Genomic DNA, 20,605 nt, shown 5'->3' with positions numbered 1-20,605 from the left:
TAGATCTTGCATACTTCCCAAACATAGATTTGTTCTTTGGCTAATGGCTCATCGTAAACTTCTTACACGTGATCGAATGGGGCATGTCGCTGACAAAAGATGTGCGCTATGCCAGGATGTGGAAGAAACAGTTGTGCACCTATTCTTTAAATGTCATATATTGAAGCACATATGGAATGGAGTACGACAATGGCTGGGAATGAAGAAGAATAAAAGATCATGGGAACACCGACAACCTTACTTCGAGCATTTCGTAACTAATACAGAGGGAATTTTATGATAGCAAAAATGAGACTTACTGCTCTTGCAGCTACTGTTTATCATATATGGATTCTACGCAACAAGGTAATATTCGACAATGGACGGCCGGTTGTGGATGGCATCATTAGAAGAATTCAGATTCACACCTTCCGTTGCATTCCTGATGCTGCTGAGATAATTTCTGATTCATTATAAACTCTGTTGTGCGATTGTTTATGATTTGGCATGTCATTATCTCGTGGAGATGCCCAGTATATCGATAACTATAACGTTTTATATATTTTAATGAATTTTTCATTTAAAAAAAAACAAGAAGCATTTTTATAACGAGAACATCGCGTCTCTTTGGTATAATCGCATGAACTTTTTTTTGACGTGCCGACGCATCTTTTGCTCTTCTCTCCCCTCTTCCCCAAATTCCTCTTCTCTTCTCGATTCTCCATGCTTCAATCAGTAAATTGGCATCCTAAAATTGGATTAATCAATTCCCTGCATGGAAATTGTGTGAAATTTGAGGATGAACATGTGAAACTTGCTCCATCAATTTCCATTATTTAGAAAATTTGAAATTTTTTAGGTATGGGTGCTTCATCTCATAGAATGTCCCTGGGTGTATTGTTTTTATCCCGATTGTGTATTTTCTTTCTCTTTCTATTGTCCAATGCCGCCGGGGACGACGTCTCACGCGCCGCCTCAAGTGGTGCTCCTGCATCCTGTGGTAACGACTTCCGATTGGTATGATATTCTAATCCTAAGTAATATGTCGTTGTTTTTGTTCTTTGTTGTTTTCTGTTGCGTTTCAGTTACTTAAAATATTGTTATTGTATTGGGTGAATCTGCAAAGACATTTGTGAAAGGAAAGTAGCAACATTTTGCTGACATATTGGTGCAAACATGTGCATTTAGGATCCAGTGGCTGCTTGAAGTTTAAGCAATGGCATGTGTTCTTTGAATAACGATGTCAACATCCTTATTGACCACTAAGTAACACTGTAGTACTAAAGCATTCAGGATCGATGAGATAATAATGAGCAATTCCTATCACCTGATAGACTGATAGTGATTTGATTTTTAGGTTTTGAATGCATTTTATAAACAATATCGGGTAATTTGTGTTCATTTGTTTTTGATGGGGCGTTTGACTTTTTCAGTTCACAATTTAAGGAGATATGATGCAGTTACCCATTTTATCATGTGTGACAAACCCAATTATTTTAATCAAAATAAATGAAGGGGACAAAATTTGCATTTTTTGCTGCTTTTGTTTCGAGTTTTAGTGTTTGGTTGTCGATTGTATTTGATTCATGTGTACGTTGGGCTTGATTTCCATGACAGCCACTTGCGATAAATAGTAAGTTTTACTAGGATTTTTAGTCCTCGTGCTATTTACAAAGAAGGGCGGGACTGTTTGGGTACAAGATTATATGAACTTGAGTTTATTGATTGATGCTATGTTGATGAATTGGCTCCAAGGTGTAGTTACGCGACGTAAAAATCAAACTCTGGTTTTTGTTGTCTAGAGAGTGAAGTGAAACTTCATGGAATCTAAATTTTTCTTGCTGGCTACTGGCTTATTTGAAATAGCATACCAAAAGTGAAAATGATGTTTTCTTGGTTGATGTTAATTTTTAATTATCGTTCATTTTGTTTCCAGGTTAAGGTCATTTGGTGGGTAAATGGGGTTGAAAAGGATCCGATAAGTGGGATAACTGCAGCATTTGGCTCTATATTGCCCACTGACACTGAACAAAGTCACAGACTACCAGCTACATTTTCACTTCCCTTGAATAGCTGTTCATCCTCATCTGCGAAGGTATTTCTTCTATGCAGTCTTTTTTTCTTTTTATTTGGAGTTTCCTTTAGTTTTGGAGAGCATCAATTAATCTCTCCCATTCAGCGAGTGCACTGGGCAAGCATCCAGTTACCGATCATAACACACAGAGCGTCTGATATTTCCTTGTAGTTATCAGGATCTATTGTATTGGCACTACGTGGTGATTGCGGTTTTACGACTAAGGCTAACATTGCACAAGTGGGTGGAGCCGCTGGATTGGTAGTGATAAATGATAGTGAAGGTAGCTTTTATTATTTATGTAAATTCATAGAGCTTGTAGTCTGTTTCTGCCAATCTTGGCTTAGTTCATTCTTTTTGCCCTTAATGATGCATCCTTCCTGAACTTCCATAGATCTTTTGGAGATGAGTTGTGCTGCAAATGACACCTACTTCAAACATTACAATTCCAGTAGTTGCAATTACTAAATCAGAAGGAGCGGAATTAAACAATTCCCTGGTGGAGGAATGAGAGGTAATTCCATTTTCACGAACAAAAAATGCTTTATCTATTTCACCTAATTATACCAGATTACGTGCATTTATCGATGCATTTATTCATTTTTTTAGTTTCAGTTTTCTGTTGATTCAAACTGATTTGGTATTGGAATTATTTGAATTTTGCAATTTAGATGTGCATATATTATCAATTCTCTGAAAGACATTTGATTTAATTTAGATATCATGTAGGCAACTCAATCGAATGTGCTCTTATGCATCGTTTCTTTTTTTTTTTAAAAATAACAAACAATAATAATTGCTGAATAGGGTGAACTTTTTGACAATCCCTCTTACCTACCAAAACAATAAATCTACGAATAAAAAATTCAAAACAAACATGTGAGAATATCTTATGACTGGAGGCATGACCATGAACATGGACTGAACTCAATTGGATTAGCAACAGCAGAAGCCATTCCTTGATGGATATCTTCAATATTGTCAGGAAAATGACATAAGCTAGCTTTCAATCATGTTTGCCTTAGTCCGATACCCAAATTTTGTCATATTTATTAATGTTTTGCATGGTGCTCTTGAAATATCATGGTATCCGTGGATCTCATTCCAAGATATTTATTTTCTGAGGAATCTGTAGTGCTAAATTTTATGTTTTCAAATGCAGTGGAACTTTTGTTATATTCTCCAGATCGTCCAATTTTAGACTATTCAGTGATATTCTTATGGCTGATGGCTGTTGGGACGATAGTTACTGCATCACTTTGGTCAGAATTCACTAGGACAGAGCAAAGTGATGAGCGTTACAACGAATTGTCGCCCAAGGTTACATGAACCAGACAATTTTTCTTTATGTTCTTGTACAGTATAGATCTTTACTCTTTCTGGATAAACATGTTATTTACAAAAAAAATATATGTTGTTTCTTTTCTTGAATAGTGTCGTGAAGAATGTTATTGGGCATTATGATTGGCGTTTTTACTAACAATATCGAGTCAATTTGTGAATATTAAAAAGCTCCGTTGAATGGCGATTTAATTTATCACCACCGACTCCGATTTTATGTTTCACTTCTTTATATGTGATAATCATTTACAAGAGTTACATTTCAGGTATGTGTATGTTGTACAATAAGTATATCTGTAGTATTGATTCTCGGTGCTGATATTACTTTCTTTCGTTCCTTAACCAATTAGCCAGTTGTATCACAGCCTTTGTGAGCTAACTATTTATTTGATTTAGGCTATCGGGATCTGATCTAGTTTAAATCAGATTGTGATTTTTGTATTTTATTCTGTAACTTTCTCTCATTACTTCTTAAATTGATCCCTTGGTTCCTGAACTTGGTGACTAGGATGAAACAGAATAAGACTTAAATAGAACGTGAGAATAAAGTTTCCTATCAGAGTTTGTGGTGTTATAAAAAATTTTACTGAGTTATTGCATGATAAAGTCGTTGGCTTCTAGTTATTTATGTTGAGCATTAAGTACAAGAGTTCATTCTTACTTCAATTTGTATTTTTACCACTGAAAGTCGAAGCTTCGTCTGTTTTCCTATGGTGAACACAACCAGTCGAAGCTTCATCTGTTTTCCTATGGTGAACTCGGGTTGCATAAAGTCTCTTTTTTCATGTTAGGAGTCTAATGCTACAGCAGCCATGGATGAGGAAGACAAGGAAATCCTCCAACTTACTACAAAAAGTGCTGTAATTTTTGTTATAACGGCATCAACTTTCCTGGTCCTGCTTTACCTGTTTATGTCATCCTGGTTTGTCTGGCTGCTAATTATTCTCTTCTGCATTGGAGGTATCGAGGTAGATATTGACTTCAGTTACCTGTTTGCCATTTACATCTTGATATAGATGATACGGATTATATATTATGGCGATCTATAGTCACACAAATTACGAACATGAACTATCATGATTTTGGTGATCCTGATGGAGGCAGGCAAACTGTAAATACTCCGTGCATACCATGAAACTAACATGAAAAACACAGTTAAATTAACTACAATGAATGGAATAAGTGAATATTCAATCTATTATAATATACTGATTACATTATTGAAGAAAACAGTTAGAACTGTTAATAATGTTACGCAAAAGTTCTTGTCATCTGGCTATTATTAGATTGACAAAAATACTGTTTTAGGATGTAGCGTATTAACTTATAGAGACAAGTGACATTATTCTCTTACCATCATCATTGTCATCAGATTGTTAGTATGTGTGTTTATTCTTTAGTGCAGAATGACTTTAATGATACGAGCCTTTATAATTTTACTTATTCTTTAGTGCAGAATGAATGTAATGAGGCCTTTATAATTTTGCTACATAGCAGGCTGTATTTTTTATGACAAAAGCTACATGTTTCAATGTGGTTCATCATTCTTTGGCTGCGAAGTTAAATTAAAACCTTATTTTCAATAATACTGAATAAAGGCTGCAGCTTATGCTTTAGTGCAGAATGACTGTAATGAGTCTTTATAATTGCTACATTACAGGGCTGTAGTGTTAGTGACGAAAGCTACATTTTTCAATGTGATTGCATCATTCTTCGGCTGTGAAATAAAAGAAGTTGAATTAAAAGTTTATTTTGACTAATACTGATTTGGGGCTTATTCTTTAGTGCAGAATGACAATGAGCCTTTATAATTTGCTTCATAACAGGGCTGTAGTTTTAGTGACCAAAGCTCCATGTTTCAATGTGGAGCATCATTCTTTGGATGCAGTGAATTAGATAATAAAATAAGTTAAACAATAAAATAATTAAACGGAGACCTTGTTTTTACTAGTGCTGAATATTGGACAAGTGGTTCATGCATGGGCTTATGTCGGATATAAAAGATCAAGTCAAGAATCTCATGCTCAGACCTCAGTCTAGAGGTGCTTGAGTGTGTAGTCTCTCATCTGTCATATGCATGTTTTTGACTCTCACACTTATCATCAAGGCGTGTACCTATAATGTGTAGGGTCATCAGAACCCGCAGGTCCTGTCAGGACACTGTATCTCTCAATACCCAATCATCCACAATACAGAACATGACTGAGCAACCCAAACAAATGAAGTATCCGTATATCTCAAAAGATATCAGGCTCAACGTGATATTTCATACATAATATGTCAAAGTAGTAAAACATGTATCATGCAACAGATAAATATACAACATATAAGTGTTATACTACGTTTGAATATCTCAGTCAACACTAAAACAATCTTAACAGAAAGTCTACTCGTCTGAACCTAGACAATGCCAACATACTGAAAAATTACCTATGATGTCAAATCCAGAATTACTAAACATGTTTAAAAGTTATTCCTAATGATCCTTTAATCGTTAAAGGCTTTAGGATTATAGATGCATCCACCGTCAGCCCGTTGATGACGTTTCGATCTGTGTGTCTCGGTTCATCGACCCTTCTTCTAGTTGACACTAGTTCCGAAGCTTCCCGACACTAAACTGCCTTAGAAACTGACAAAAAACAAAAACCTAAGGCATACGGCTAGATTGAAGCTGAGAGAAAACGATATAGGCAACAAATGAAAGCAGCTTCTATTTATAGGCTGCATCCGGACTTGGTTCAGAAGATCCAAACTCAATCTTATCTGCCACGTGACATAATCTCATTCGTCTAGTTGAATTCATTTGAATAATGTAATTTGAAGTAGATTAGGTACTCCATGTTAAATTCGATGGATCCCAACTTATTGATCCTCAATTAGTCAATTCTTTAATAATGTTTAATAGTGCTTTGTTGAAATAAAGATTTAGGTCATTACATGATGCAAACTTTCCACATGGACCTATTATGTTATTTTCTGTTTTGGAACGGAAGTCTTGGCTTGTAATGTAGGGTTCCATAAACTCCCACATAGCTTGTTATTTTGGGCCCTCAATTATACATCAGTATGCGGCATTTTATTTTTTTACAAAACTATTGTAAAACTAAATATATTTATTAAAATATAACATAAACATAAACCAGGTTTTAGGTTGTAACCAGTCACCCAGTTCATAGTTACTTGAATATTTTATTTTCAAAAAATTAGAGGAGGCGAAGACTTGGAGGAGCCGCAGACCGAGTCCTAGGCTCCTAAAACGTTAATATAAATTTGGTGCTTTTGATTCTGCAAAGAGACGCGGACCTCGTGGAATCCAAAACACTGAATTTATGTTAAATATTCTTTTGAGGAGCTTCAGTCCACGTCTCTAATTATTTTAAAAAATATTTTCGAATTGGCAGCCTGTAAAATTCATCTGTGCTTTGCATTCTTGTACACAAAAAATTCTGATCCAATGCTCATCTATTTTTTTAAAAGTTATTTTTAGGAAACACCTATTCTTTTTTAAAAAAATATTTTAAAGAACATGTTCATCCTGGATCGGCGGGTACTACGAAACAACAGAGCTAGTCCGTGGTTTTTATAAAAACATAAACATTTAGTTCATGTTATATTTGGTAGATATATTAGTTTTTAATTATTTTTTTTAAAAAACCATCAATATTCATGATGCCATGAAATGTACTAATTCATATGCACTAGCTATGGGATATTTAGTGATATTATTAACAAGGAACTTTTGGTGATTAATACAATTTGTCATCTGCCCAAGACAAAAGAGGTACAACGAGTTGAATACCAAGGATAATGCAAAACCAAAAGTTATTGTGATGGAAGAACATAGGTGATGAGATGTATGACAGAATGAATGAATCAACTTGTATGAATAACAAAGAAGGCTGCTTGATTTCTGCAGCAGGCATGTGGGACCTATGAGTCCTGGTCACACATGCTGTTCAATTCACGTGGCTTCTCTAGTTCTGCTGGATTCTTATTGCCATTTTGTTTTCACTTTTCTATTGGGCATACAGTTTCCTATTCCTTTAGCACAAATCTTAATTTTATAAATCTAAGTTCCTGCATCATAATTGAGATTCAGTTTCATTAACGAGGATAGAAGTCCAAAAACCGTCTTGCTTTTTAGATATGTTGATTTGAGCTTGCTTTTGTTCTGTTATGATGAGTGCATGTTCTTGTCAAGTGAGATATATCTGTTGTGATGGGCGAAAGTTCTTGTTGAGTGAGACATACATTCAATATTTGATTAGTACAGATCTTAGTGTATTCAATAATTCCATGCTTCTTTTTTCTTGGGGATAAAAAAAACTCAAAAGGGTGCATCCAAGGAGTTATGTCACAGAAGGATGTTATGTTGCCTCTTTATATGTTTGGGTCTTTCTGTTTGCTGTGGACTAGATCCGAATTTTATGACTTGAATCAAATACTTACGGAACTGACTATTCAGTGCATTTGCGTTATAATGTGGTGAACTCAAGACTTATATCAGCTTTTACATCCTTACGAAGATGCTGTATAACACCTCCCATTAAAATATTGTTCATATCTATAAGCTATTAAGGTTACTCATGCTTCATCACACTTATTGAATACTTTCTGTAATCAGGGAATGCACAATTGTATTGTATCATTGGCGATGAGGTATGATCTGATTTGTTTGATAAACTTCAAAGTTTTTATTATTGCTGAGTCCCTTGTGTTCATGTATACTGTCTCTTCTGTGTTCTTGCTATTTGTGCAGCAAACGCAAAAGTCTTGGACAAAAGACATTGAATCTTCCCCTTGTAGGGGAGGTTTCCAGTTTTCTCTTTAGCTGTGCTGACATTCTGTCTGCTATTTGCCATTGTGTGGGCTGCAAATAGGAAGGCGTCATACTCTTGGTTTGGCCAAGACTTTCTTGTAAGCTGTCACCTGTTTCTTTCATGTTTACCCTGTTCCTGAATGTATTTGTTTCAGTTGAATTATTCCTACTTGCCCTGCTGATTTGACATGTTGGCTCCGCTGGTATGATTCAATCCTGCATATTGTAAAACAAATGTGTATATTCTGGTTTAGCCCTTCCGCAAACTGGAAAATTTTAGCAAGTGACTTATTTATATTAGCTTAGCATTGAACTTGGTTTGGTAGATTCTCCTGTGGTCTCTGAACATGAATCTCCAAGTGCTTTTCTGTAGAAATTCACACATGCCCTTTCATTTCATCAGAAACCCATGGTCACTTGCAAGTTGCAATATTTCCATGGATAGTTTACCATTGTAAATCAATAGATCTTATAAATCGCAGCGAGTTTGCTTTGACGTCCGGATTTATTTTTAGTAAGAGATAGGAATGGGAATGTTGATCTGAACACGAGTTAATTGGACCAAATATAAACAAGATTTTAATTCAGTATGAAGTATTGACTTTATTTGTGAAATCATTATTGGCTTACATTTCTAGTTTTCCATTTTTTTGAAATTTATCTTAAAAAAATTTGAACTGCTAAATTTAAATCATATCTACCATTAACACTCGATTTCTTATTGATTGAATGCAAAATATCAATGGTGGAAGCAATCTGTTTTTCTATTTGTCTTTGCATTTAAAATCGGGCTTCCTGGGTTTCATTTCACCTATGCACCTGTTTCCCTATTTTACTATAACTGTCTCTCCATTATGGCTTATGATGTTTATGAAAGATGTATGTATTAATATGCAGTAATATATTTGTGAGGTTTGGATTATTTGGTAGCTGTTTCCCATTTGGCCCTCTGGTATTGTTATTTAATTTGCATTTATGTTGCCATTTGACAATTTCTCTCAATATTTCTGAATCAATCCTTGAAAAGCTGTTGATTGTTGCACATGAAATAACATTGCCAACTATTTAATATTTTCTTGATTTCAGGGTATTTGTATGATGATAACTGTTTTGCAGTTGGCTCAATTACCAAATATAAAGGCATGTAGACAATCCATGCTTTGTAATTACACTGATGGGTCCATATTCATCAACTGATAATTTTTTGTTGTCTTCTAGGTTGCCACAGTACTTTTGTGCTGTGCCTTCATATATGACATCTTTTGGGTTTTCTTGTCTCCTCTTATATTCCATGACAGCGTTATGATTGCAGTAAGTTTGTATTTATTTGTCATTTCTCTCTTTAATTTTATGCGATTAGCTTATCAATTGTGAACGTGGTTCCTACTTCCTATATGGTCTGCTACTTTCCATGGGTAAACTCAATTTTTGGATGCTCTGGGCTCAATTCTTAAACTACATCCTTGTGTAGATGCGATATGCGTTCAACTTTTCACTACTTTTCCTTTAGATTGTTGTTTTGTGGACTAGAATTTGTTTGTCTTCTGATACAAGTACCCCAAGTGTTATCATTTATATGAAATATCTTCGAGCAAATGGGAAAAATACAAGTAAAAAAGCATTTGGAAACATCTCTTGTGTCATATATTATCTTTCAAAGTGATTAAAAGACCAATCTATATGTGAAGCATCGGCCCTTTTCTTTCTCAGTGTTACTTGATGTCTTGTGGATATTGTGCGAAAATGACTCTGCAGCAAGCTCAGATAGCTACTTTTGCCAATAATTCTTGAAAAATTACAAGCAAATGTGGCCATGTAGAATGTATGCATTAAACAACCTTTTGGTATCTTCTTATCAATCTCCTTCGTGTTTTACTCTTCATTTTAAGGTGTTTCAGGCACTAGAGTGCGTCAGTCCATGTCTTCTGTCCACTTTAACTGTGTAAGGGACCTCTGTCATTTATAAATAAAGGTTGAGAGGTTTTTGTGTCTATAGCTTTGACCATTAAGAAATCTGAATGATCTCACAGTTGTGGGTAAGATAGGTCTAGAACTACTGTAATGTACGGACATCTCCAACTCAACTTTGAAGTCTTGTTCAAAATGTTGGATGTCTGCTGAAAAGGTTTACACATATCAACAGGATTTATGAGTGTAATTGATGCTACTATAAGTGCAGGAGTTTGAATAAGTTAATGATATGTTGTTCAGTGCCAATAAAGTGAGATAAGCTTCAGAAAATATCTAAGATCAACTGGATAAAAAGCTAACTAATCATCGAAACGGATGTTAGAATTTTCTGTGCTAAATCATCTGTTTTCATTGTGCCACCCTTTGTAGATTTGTTGTCTTTGCATTACCTCTTAATATTCTTCTACATTGAAGGTTTTATGGAGTTTCTATATCAGGAAAGTGAGGAGATGCGTGCTTTTATGGATTATTTCCGCACTTTTGTTGTCTGCCAACAATTCGAATTTCTTTAATCTTTGATATTGATTTGGCTGAATTTAATGGTTAATTAGAATTTGGAGCACATGATACTTGCATTATTATTGCAATCCTTGTGAATTACTCGACTTGAAATAATTTTTTTTTCAAATAATTTAGGTTGCTCGAGGTGATAAAGCCGGTGGAGAATCAATCCCCATGCTTTTAAGGATTCCTCGACTCGCTGATCCTTGGGGTGGTTACAACATGATAGGTTTTGGGGACATTCTCTTCCCGGGTTTACTGGTTTCCTTTGCTCATAGGTACCTGTACGACATAGTTGTTGATAGTGATAAATATAATGATTTACTCTACAAATTTTTGTGAATTGCTTTGCATAAATAATCATTAGTTATAATGCATTTTTGGGGCAAGTTGAATAAATTGCAGAGTCATCAATAAAGATGCTGTATTTCGCTTTTTTTGGATGAAAATTTGTGAATGCTTTTTCAAAAACATCTATTGCTGTATATCAGTCTGATATGAACAATTACGTGCCCTCATTTAAGTATAATACTTACATATTTGTTTAAATGTTTTAATTGAAAAATCTGAGCTTTTAGGTAATCCACTGTATTATTTAACTGGAAAAAATTGTTTTGTTGCAGATTTGACAAAGCCTATAAGAAGAGTTCATTGAATGGATACTTCTTGTGGTTGACAATTGGTTATGGAGCTGGTGAGTGTATTTGCTGGATTTTGTGTATTGTTATATTCTAATGTATGGAACATTTGGGCTTGTGCTGCTTGGATCCAAAACAATACCTTTCTGGTTTCATCACCTCTTTAAATTCAGTTTCCCATCGGTGAATTATTTATTGATTAAGAACTACACAAATATGTTGGGCATATCTAGGAAAACCAAAAGCTCGCGACTTAAGGATCAACCTTTGTGGTTAAGAGTGGGGATACAATAAATACATGGAATTAAAAGCAAGAGTTTAATTTTACAAACAAGTACTTAATCAAGGGATTTCAGCATAAAATATCTCTCTTTCCTTGCTATCCAAACGTGGTAGATAATACTCCGCAGTCCCAGGATTCTTGCTAGTTATTTTGTTATCATTCAACATTACACGCATTTGATTTTTTTGCCATGTTCCATTACTGCATGAAAGCTCTGAGTTAACTTTGTTGAAGAACAAGGCAATTTTCCTATCAAGTTTCTCTCAATAAATGAGCTTGAACTAAATAATACAGTAATATTGAAGATGCTTTGCTGCAGGCCTATTATTTACCTACTTAGGCTTATATTTGATGGATGGGCACGGTCAGCCTGCTCTTCTTTATCTGGTTCCTTGTACACTCGGTATGAATCTCTTGCCATCAATTTATACAGTTAGAGAAACTATTCCCCCCTCTATATCGTTTGTAATCTTCAGTTCCATAATTGTTTCTCTGTTTCATGCATATAAATGAATGAAATTGCCATTTTCAAGTTTATTTCTAAGGAAATAGTAACGGCTACTATTATTCTTTTCCTTTTCTTTTTTTGTTTGAATTTTAGCTTTCCAACTTTTACAAATGCAATATATGCATGTGAACTTCAGGAACTTGTGTTTTGTTGGGTTTGGTGAGAAAGGAGCTAAAACAACTTTGGAGCCATGGCATCGTTTCTACCGAATCCACATCCACGTCAGGTGAAGCTTGACGGATCGGACTCGTTACCAATACACTCAGAATTGACTCATAGTTCGCCTTCCCCTTTCCCCGGAGCTTCTTCTGACTATGGGAATCCTGTAAACTTTGTACTTCATTTATGTGAAACTTAAAGGTTGAAAATGTGTATAGCACTCTGAAGGTAGTTACTTATGTATATTGCATATCTTTCTAACTTATAATGCCAAAAGCTTCTTTGGAGTTGAGTAATGTGATTGATTCTGTTGTGGATACTTGTTTCTATTCGTTCTTGCTAATTTTTTTGAAGTGATGGGATTTTTTTTAGCCTGCTCTCTGTGGAAATTCCTTCGCCTGAAACCCCATGTTGCTGTGTATATGATTGGTTTAGTTTTTCCATATTTGTAATGAGAAACAAAGGGTGTTTTTTTAATGTATTTGGAAACTTCGTGTGTGTTTTTGCTTTTGGAAAAATATCAAAATATTTGCAGCGGTCAAATCATAAAAAAATTTGTTATGGTATTTAATATTTTTAAATCATTTATGGTTATTTTTAATTTTAAAATATATCAGTAGTATGCTTGTTTAGGGGAAAAAAATAAGAATGTGATATAAAAGTAGTATTGTAAATATATTTATATATATATATATATATATATATATATATATATATATATATATATATATATATCCACTTACATATAAATATACGGGAAATTGGCCTTCGGTCTCCAGCCGCCGTTTTTTTTTTGTGTTCAGTCCCTAAGTACTTTTTTAGTACCACATTTCCACATGAAGTGTATCACATTTTGTATGACATAGTACCACAATTTTGTGGGTAGGGAGTGAACCCAAAGATATATTATGATTGGGGATTTTTCACCAACTTCCCCAATATACCACTTTCAATTGTGAATTTCCCTATATGTCTTTTTTTATCTAGTTTAGCAAGTTATATTCTTATATGAGTTAAGTTGTAATTTTGTTGTTTGTCTTAAATAAATATAACTATCTAGTTATTATTTTATTTTATTAAAAATATAAATATATCACTTCCAATTGTGAATTTCTCTATATGTCCTTCTTTATCTAGCTTAGCAAGTTATATTCTTATATGGGTTAACTTGTAATTTATTTGTTTGTCTTAAATAACTATAACTAATTACTTATTATTAATATATGAGCATTAATATTCATTGAAAACATTGAATTCATTCCTATTTTTTCCGTCTTGCGGTTCTACATGGCTTTTTCTTGTTTTTTTCCAGAGTTCGGTTAATTCTTGTCACTTTTCACAAAATTTAAAGATTATATCTTGGTCTCTAAGGATTTATTTTGATGGTTATTTTGAGCTCTTCTATCCAATTTATATAGTGTATATGTATTTTATTTTTATTACATTAATTTGTTTAATGCATTGGATCTTTTACTGTTTCATTTTATTTTAGTGTTTATCTATTTTCATCCCTCTATGAGTTTTTTAACTTATTTATTTGATGTTACGTTAGTTTATTTGATTTAATTAGTTTAATTTATCGACAGTTCGTGTTTTGTTACCATTTTTCCTTTCGTCTTTTTTAAGTTCTCCTCTTCCGAATTATTTTTTTTCAGAGTTCGGTTATTTCTTGCCGCTTTTCACAAAATTTGAAGATTATATCTTGGTCTCTAAGGATGTATTTTTATGGTTATTTTGAGCTCCGATCTCCTATCCAAACTATATAGTGTATATTTATTTTATTTTTATTACATTAATTTGTTTAATGCATTGGATCTTTTAGTGATTATCTATTTTCCTCCTTCTATTAGTTTTTTAACTTAATTATTTGATATTACGTTATTTTCTTTGATTTAATTAATTTAATTTATCGATTGTTCGTGTTTTGTTACCATTTCTTTTGCTTCATCTTTTTTACAGTTCGGTTAATCTATTTAATAAATTTATCATCTTTCACAAAATTATGATATTATATTAATTTCCAATGATTTATTTTGATAGTAATTTTAGTTTTCATCTTCCGAATTATATATTAGTTTATATTTATTTTAGTTTTGTTACATCAAGAACTTTTAACCTCATTTTTAAATTTCAAAATTGTTCATGTTGTTTACATATTATTCATGTACCACACCACATTAACTAAGTCATGATCACTAATAATATTAATTATTATTATTGAAACTCAACGGAGCATATGTGTGGGTAAATGATTGTCGTTATCACCTCTACATAAAATTTGTCATGATGAAATAGTTGAGGTAAAGTGTGGTTAGGATAGTATATTGGTTTGCTTTCGGATGATATCATTTGATTTGTGATCAGGTATAACTCGATTAATATTACTATAATTTAACTAAATTATTAACATGTTGTAAATTATTTGAAAAAAATATATTTAAGGATTGTGATTGAAAATGATAATAACCTTATTTCATTATTTGGTTGAATTAACGATAAATATTACAAAACACCTTAATATTACACTTTATTTTATTAAATTATGATATTTAATTAATATCTCAATATATATCTCAAGCTTATACTTTTCTACAAGTTTTATTAAAATCATGTCAGTAAATATCATTTATCTTATGATACTTTTTCAATGAAAATGAACATTGAGTTCATGTAGATTCTATATGATTTTTTGCAAAAAAAAAAATTATATTTTATTTACCGTATAATTTGATTAGTTTGATCTACTTCAACTTTATTCATATAAATAAAAAGTAATGATAAATTAAAAAGAATGAAAATTACTTTCTACTTTTTAAATAAATTTATGATATAATCCTGATAATTTTTTAATTAATATAATCATTATAATAAATATGAATTATATTGATAATTTATTATCATTTGTTATATATTACAATTTTATATATGATATTTTTTAACTGAGTATTACATATTATTTTATATATGTGTTTTACTACACTATTTATTTGAGTGATATTATGTTAAAAAATTTATTTCACTGAAATTATTAATCACCAATATTAATTTATAAATGATTGATTCTGATATAAAATTAATTATCTATAATATGTATTTAAAAAAACATAGAAAGTTAAATAAAATCCACAAGGGGTTAAAAGTTAGTAAAAGCACAAGTGATATTTAACTTAGTAACAAGTTTTAACGGTTTTTTAACATTATTATGACAATTTAGTAAATTAAGATAATTTTATTGGAAATTTGTATGGATTCTATTTAAGTACATTGTGGTTTTGATTTTGGTAAAATTCACTATTCTATTAATTTATTTTTATTGTTTTTCATTTTGAATGATATTTGGATGAAATATATTTTTGTTGATTTAAAAGAGCTGTCATTATGTTATAATCACGCGGATTGAAAAATGTCATATAAATAAGTGAATATATATGATTTATTGTCATAATGTATTGTTTTTTGATGTATTTAGATTGATAAATACTCATAAACAAAATTTTATTCAAACGATTTTAAATATTATCTAATTCTCGTGATTATATTTTTCATTATTAGCCCAATTTTTTTATTTAGCGACGGTTTTAGCGACGGTTTTTTGATAACCGTCGCTACTATTGCGACGGTGTTATAAACCGTCGCCGTTGGATCGGCGACGGTTTTATCAAAAGCAGTCGCAAATATTAGCGACGGTTATTGCTAAAACCGTCGCTAAATTATTAAAAAATAAAAAAAAGGTGGATCGGTGGTTTTAATTAGCGACGGTTTATTCAATAGAACATCATTACCACTTTGATGTTTTTAATGCAGCAATAGATTTCATTTTGATGGAGTTAAATACTCGGTTCAATGAGTCATCGGTGAAACTTCTTTCTCTTAGTATAGCTTTAGATCCTAAAAATTCATTTGACTCATTTAACAGTGATGATATTTGCAAGCTTGCGAAGAAGTTTTATCCTGGAGATTTCACAGATCAAGAAATTGTTGTTTTGAAGTATGCATTGATACATTTATAAACTCGATGTGATGCATAATTTAAAGGTTTCTACACTTGTTGAGTTGTGTCAGCAATTGACCGAGAGTGGACGGTCAAGTGTTTATGTTATGTTGACTAGATTGATTCATCTTGTTTTGACATTATCTGTGTCTACTGCCACTATTGAACGGGCTTTTTCAGCAATGAAGCATGTGAAGACGGCACTTCGCAATAAAATGGAGGATGACTTTCTTGCCGATTGTTTGACACTCTATATTGAACGAGATTTAGCTAAACATATTGATGTAAATTCTATTATTGATGAATTTTATGTTTTAAAATCCCGTAAGACACAACTTCGTTGAACGATATAATGTACTTTTTTTTTAATAATATATAATTTATCATATTAAGTTCAAGCCCACCCCAACTCCTATTCCTGGATCCGTCCCTGGTTCCTAGTATATATATATATATATATATATATATATATATATATATATATATATATATATATATATATATATATCGGCAAGTTAAATAAAAATAAGATGGTATCATTGACTCAGCTTTGTATCTCGTCAGATCGCATGATGCCTTTCATTGACGAGACTAATATGTTAAACATGACTTCAAATTCTAATATTTTCTCAACAATAAACGCATTCTGATTTTGTAAAGTACATCAACATGCAAGTATCATTAGATCACAACATTTTGCAAGACATTTCTTTTCAACCAAAATTTGAAGAGCAAGCCAGAAATTTTGAGCACCATCACTGCACAAATCACAACAGCAAAACAGAAACAGGCCAAAAAGAGTGTGAAATACCAACAAATCATAAGATGTAGAAAGTAAATTACAAGAACTTCAAAGGATGATACAGCATGATTCCTTGATTGACTCACAGACATGTTGAACAAAAAAATCAAAGGTATAACGATCAGTAACAGGATGCAATTTGTTTACATCATTGAAAATTATGAGCTTGATGTCACTATCTTCCCCGAGCACTTCCTTTGCCGAAGACACTGCTGCAGGCGAACATCCATTTAGTTCAATTATTTCAAGGGTCGAAATTTCTCCGATTTCACACGGGATTGCCTCCAGTAAACAGCAGTCCTGGAGGATAAGGTGCCGAAGGCTTGGGAAATGGTCCTTTTCAGTTTTCCACTCTGCTAAAGTTGAAAACTGAATCGAGAGGAATTTCAATCGCATGAATTCTCCTTCATTCGTCTCCCAGAATTTTCCTTTTGTGGCTCTGAGCTTCAGTTTGAGGACCTCGAGATTGGGCAAGATACCGATAATGGTCATTTTCTCCCAAGGAATTCGACAGCCTACTAACACCAGTTTTTTTAGCGAAAAAGGGAAGGCAAGGTTCTGCAAGTTATACTCACCTGGCCAGAAATCGAGGCGCAATGATTCAAGTTCGCACAAATAGACAAGATTGTGCATAGATTCAAATGGCCAGCGAACAGCATCCCTGCTGTACAAAAGTTTTAGCTCTTTAAGATTTGGGACCCTTGCGATGACCTCTCGCTTACAAGTGAAATCGATTATCTCTGAAAGTGTCTGGAGATATTCGAGAAAGTATGCATTCGTCCCTTCGCCTTGAACATCAGGAATATCAAGAAGATGAAAACCACCGATCAGAAGATGCCTTAGTTGTTTCATCTTCCAAATTTCAGATGGCATAGACTTTATCTGCATAACCCGGATAATAAGTGTTTGTAGGTTCCTGAGTCTAGATATTGAAGATGGGATTTCCCGGACATTGCCAAGATGAAGGTACTTTAGGTTGATGAATTCTAAAATTCCCATTGGAAACTTCGTTGATCCCATGCTAATGTTCAATACCTTGAGCAATCCTGAAGCTAGTTTAATTTGTTGTGAAGTATCAATACCATGACAAACTAAAGAACGGGTCGTTAACATAATATCCCTTATGTTGAATCGATATTCATGTTCATTTGCAGGAGTATTATCACTTCCATCATACTCAATATTAGTATCTGAATAGTTAGAATCTTCAGAGTACGAAGAATTACTGTCATCCCAAACAACATGATAGTCATCGTAATAATCACGAAGGGTTAAGTTACTCTCCATTGAAGGAGATTCGTAACCCTCTAGAACACAACGCCGTAAGTTATTTATCTCCAAAAGATCGTCGGGCGGTTCATCTGTATCCAAGACATAAAAAAGCTTTTCTTTTTTAGCCTCCCTAATGCATATGTCTCTAAATAAATCATGGATGCCACATCTCTTCGGCTTCCCAAACGAATCATATTTATGCACGAAAACAAGATTTCTCTCAATGACCTCTCTCAAGTATTCTTCTGCGACGTGTTCTATGCTATTCCATCTACTTGGCTTTACAAATCCCTCAGCAACCCACAAATTCACCAGTTTGAATACCTCTATGGGACGATCTTCTTGGAAAAATCCAAAATACAGGAAGCATGCTTTCAAATGATGGGGCAAGTAGTTATAACTCAGAGTTAATATCTCCAATGTCGGGTCATTAGTTGTCTTTAAGACCATATTTACATTTCCAGAAACATACTCCCAGCATTCTACTGTATGTTTCTCCTTTTTAAGATGCCCACCAATGGCAGATAGAGCTAGAGGAAGACCGTGGCATCGTCTTGCAATCTCCTTTCCAATTTCAACTAGTTCAGATGGACAATTTTTTTGGGGAAATATCTCTCGACATAGGAGACTCCAACTCGAATCCTCATCTAGAAGCTGCATCTCATGATAAGCGCCAAAAGAGTTGGCATATGCAGCCACTTTCGAATGTCTAGTAGTCAGTATGATTCGACTACCATTTTTCTTATCTGGAAATAGCCTTCTCAAGTCATTCCAGACCTGTATATCCCAAACATCATCTAATACAATTAAATACTTTCTGCCATATAAAGTTTGATATAGTTGTTGTTCGACATCCTTTTTTTTATCCAAAGGTACACCGATGTCTTTTAGAATGCCTAAAACAACTTCCTGGACTCTATATGTTTGAGATACTGTGACCCAACCACGAATGTCAAAAGACTCCTTGATCAGCTGACTATCAAACAAGATTCTAGCAAGAGTCGTCTTACCAATCCCTCCCATGCCAACGATCGGAATGACGTCGATTTGGGAACATCCTGCTACAAGTTGTTCCATCAGTTTCATCTTCAGATCATCGTCCAGTGCCTCCAAACTAGAGTTATTGCCCCTCAAAGCCTCCCTCGAGGAACCAGCAAGAGCTGAAATTCTCCGGTCATGAACATCATTCCCATCTAGCTGAATATTGCTCACCTCTGTGTTAATCCATTCAAGTTTTTCCACGATTTGTTCGAAGCTCATCTCTCGAAATCTCTTCAATCTGTGATAACCATCGCTTCCATCTTTTTGCAGAAAGTGAGTTGCTATTAGGGACTCGAGGATATCCTCTGCTCCATACGATACATCTCTGATTTCCCTTATCAAATCATTGATTTCTTGGCTGCAAATTGGTGGGCACTTATCAAGAAATGCCACTAAAGAATTGATTGTTCCTTGAAAAGACTCGATTTTTTCCCTTGTGAAAGGGAAGAAGCACATATCCAAATCAAGAAACTGGTCTGTGGCATGCAAAAGTGACACAAGAGCAGCATACGCCATTGTTTCAACAAAGAAACCGAAACCAGCCAAGCATCTCAGGAAACCCAAAATGCGAAGTCAGAGCAAATTATTGTCAATTGTTGTCTTAAAAGTCACTTTATCACTGCAATGTGTTTCCCTCACACTTCCACTAATCAACCTGCTTTTTCTTTTTCTCCACATTTCCATTAGCCATAATTATTTAGTAGTATATTTCACCTTTCACGATATTTTGTGGTCTCTCTCCTATCCTTTGATGATATAGCATGATCATCTAAATTTTTAAATATTATGTTACGTCTAATACTATGCATATATATTGTACCATATTTCTCATAATTGGATTCATGATCAAATATTTTAAATAAAAATATTTGGATCGATCGAACAAGAAAATCGTTATATTATATAAAATAATATAATTTAAATTACAAATAACTTAAACGTGCATATAAATTCTAAAAGATAAATTTATCAAATTTCAAATCTAAACAACATACATATAATCAAATCTAACATACATATAAATATATCACTTTCATTTGTGAATTTTCTTATATGACCTTGTTCATTTATTTAATTTAAGTTAGCAAGTAAATTAAGAGGTTATCTTAAAGGTTTTTTTTTGTAATTCATTGTCATCTTAAATGAACTTGGACATTAATACACATTCATCTTTATTTCCTAACTTTTATGCCAACAAAATTATTTATTTAAATTTTCTTGTTAAT

The 20,605-nt window shown here is 33.3% G+C and overlaps 2 protein-coding genes across 2 annotated transcripts; one reads left to right on the top strand and one right to left on the bottom strand.

Annotated features, from left to right (window-relative positions):
• The first annotated feature begins 601 nt into the window (after positions 1–601).
• On the top strand, positions 602–12,565 carry LOC140827748 (signal peptide peptidase-like 3). The gene is given in 17 exon segments (XM_073190562.1): positions 602–996; positions 1,916–2,074; positions 2,225–2,336; positions 2,448–2,482; positions 2,484–2,550; positions 2,553–2,567; positions 3,216–3,373; positions 4,186–4,362; positions 8,019–8,053; positions 8,154–8,211; positions 8,213–8,311; positions 9,300–9,353; positions 9,432–9,524; positions 10,821–10,963; positions 11,309–11,379; positions 11,926–12,009; positions 12,251–12,565. Coding segments are annotated over 17 exon segments (1,617 nt in total). The 5' UTR covers positions 602–840; the 3' UTR covers positions 12,352–12,565.
• Positions 12,566–16,945: 4,380 nt separating this feature from the next.
• Positions 16,946–19,895, bottom strand: LOC140827419 (putative late blight resistance protein homolog R1A-3). Its single transcript, XM_073190087.1, has 2 exons — positions 17,129–19,895; positions 16,946–17,022 (listed from the first exon to the last, which is right to left on the bottom strand). Exons 1-2 carry the CDS (start codon positions 19,893–19,895, stop codon positions 16,946–16,948), a joined length of 2,844 nt encoding a protein of 947 aa, XP_073046188.1.
• Between the last annotated feature and the right edge of the window lie 710 nt (positions 19,896–20,605).

Source organism: Primulina eburnea, chromosome 3 (genome assembly GCF_022965805.1).
Source record: "Primulina eburnea isolate SZY01 chromosome 3, ASM2296580v1, whole genome shotgun sequence".
Taxonomy (NCBI): domain Eukaryota; kingdom Viridiplantae; phylum Streptophyta; class Magnoliopsida; order Lamiales; family Gesneriaceae; genus Primulina; species Primulina eburnea.
Note: the sequence above shows the minus strand (reverse complement) of the source record. Positions and strands in the feature narration are given on the sequence as shown.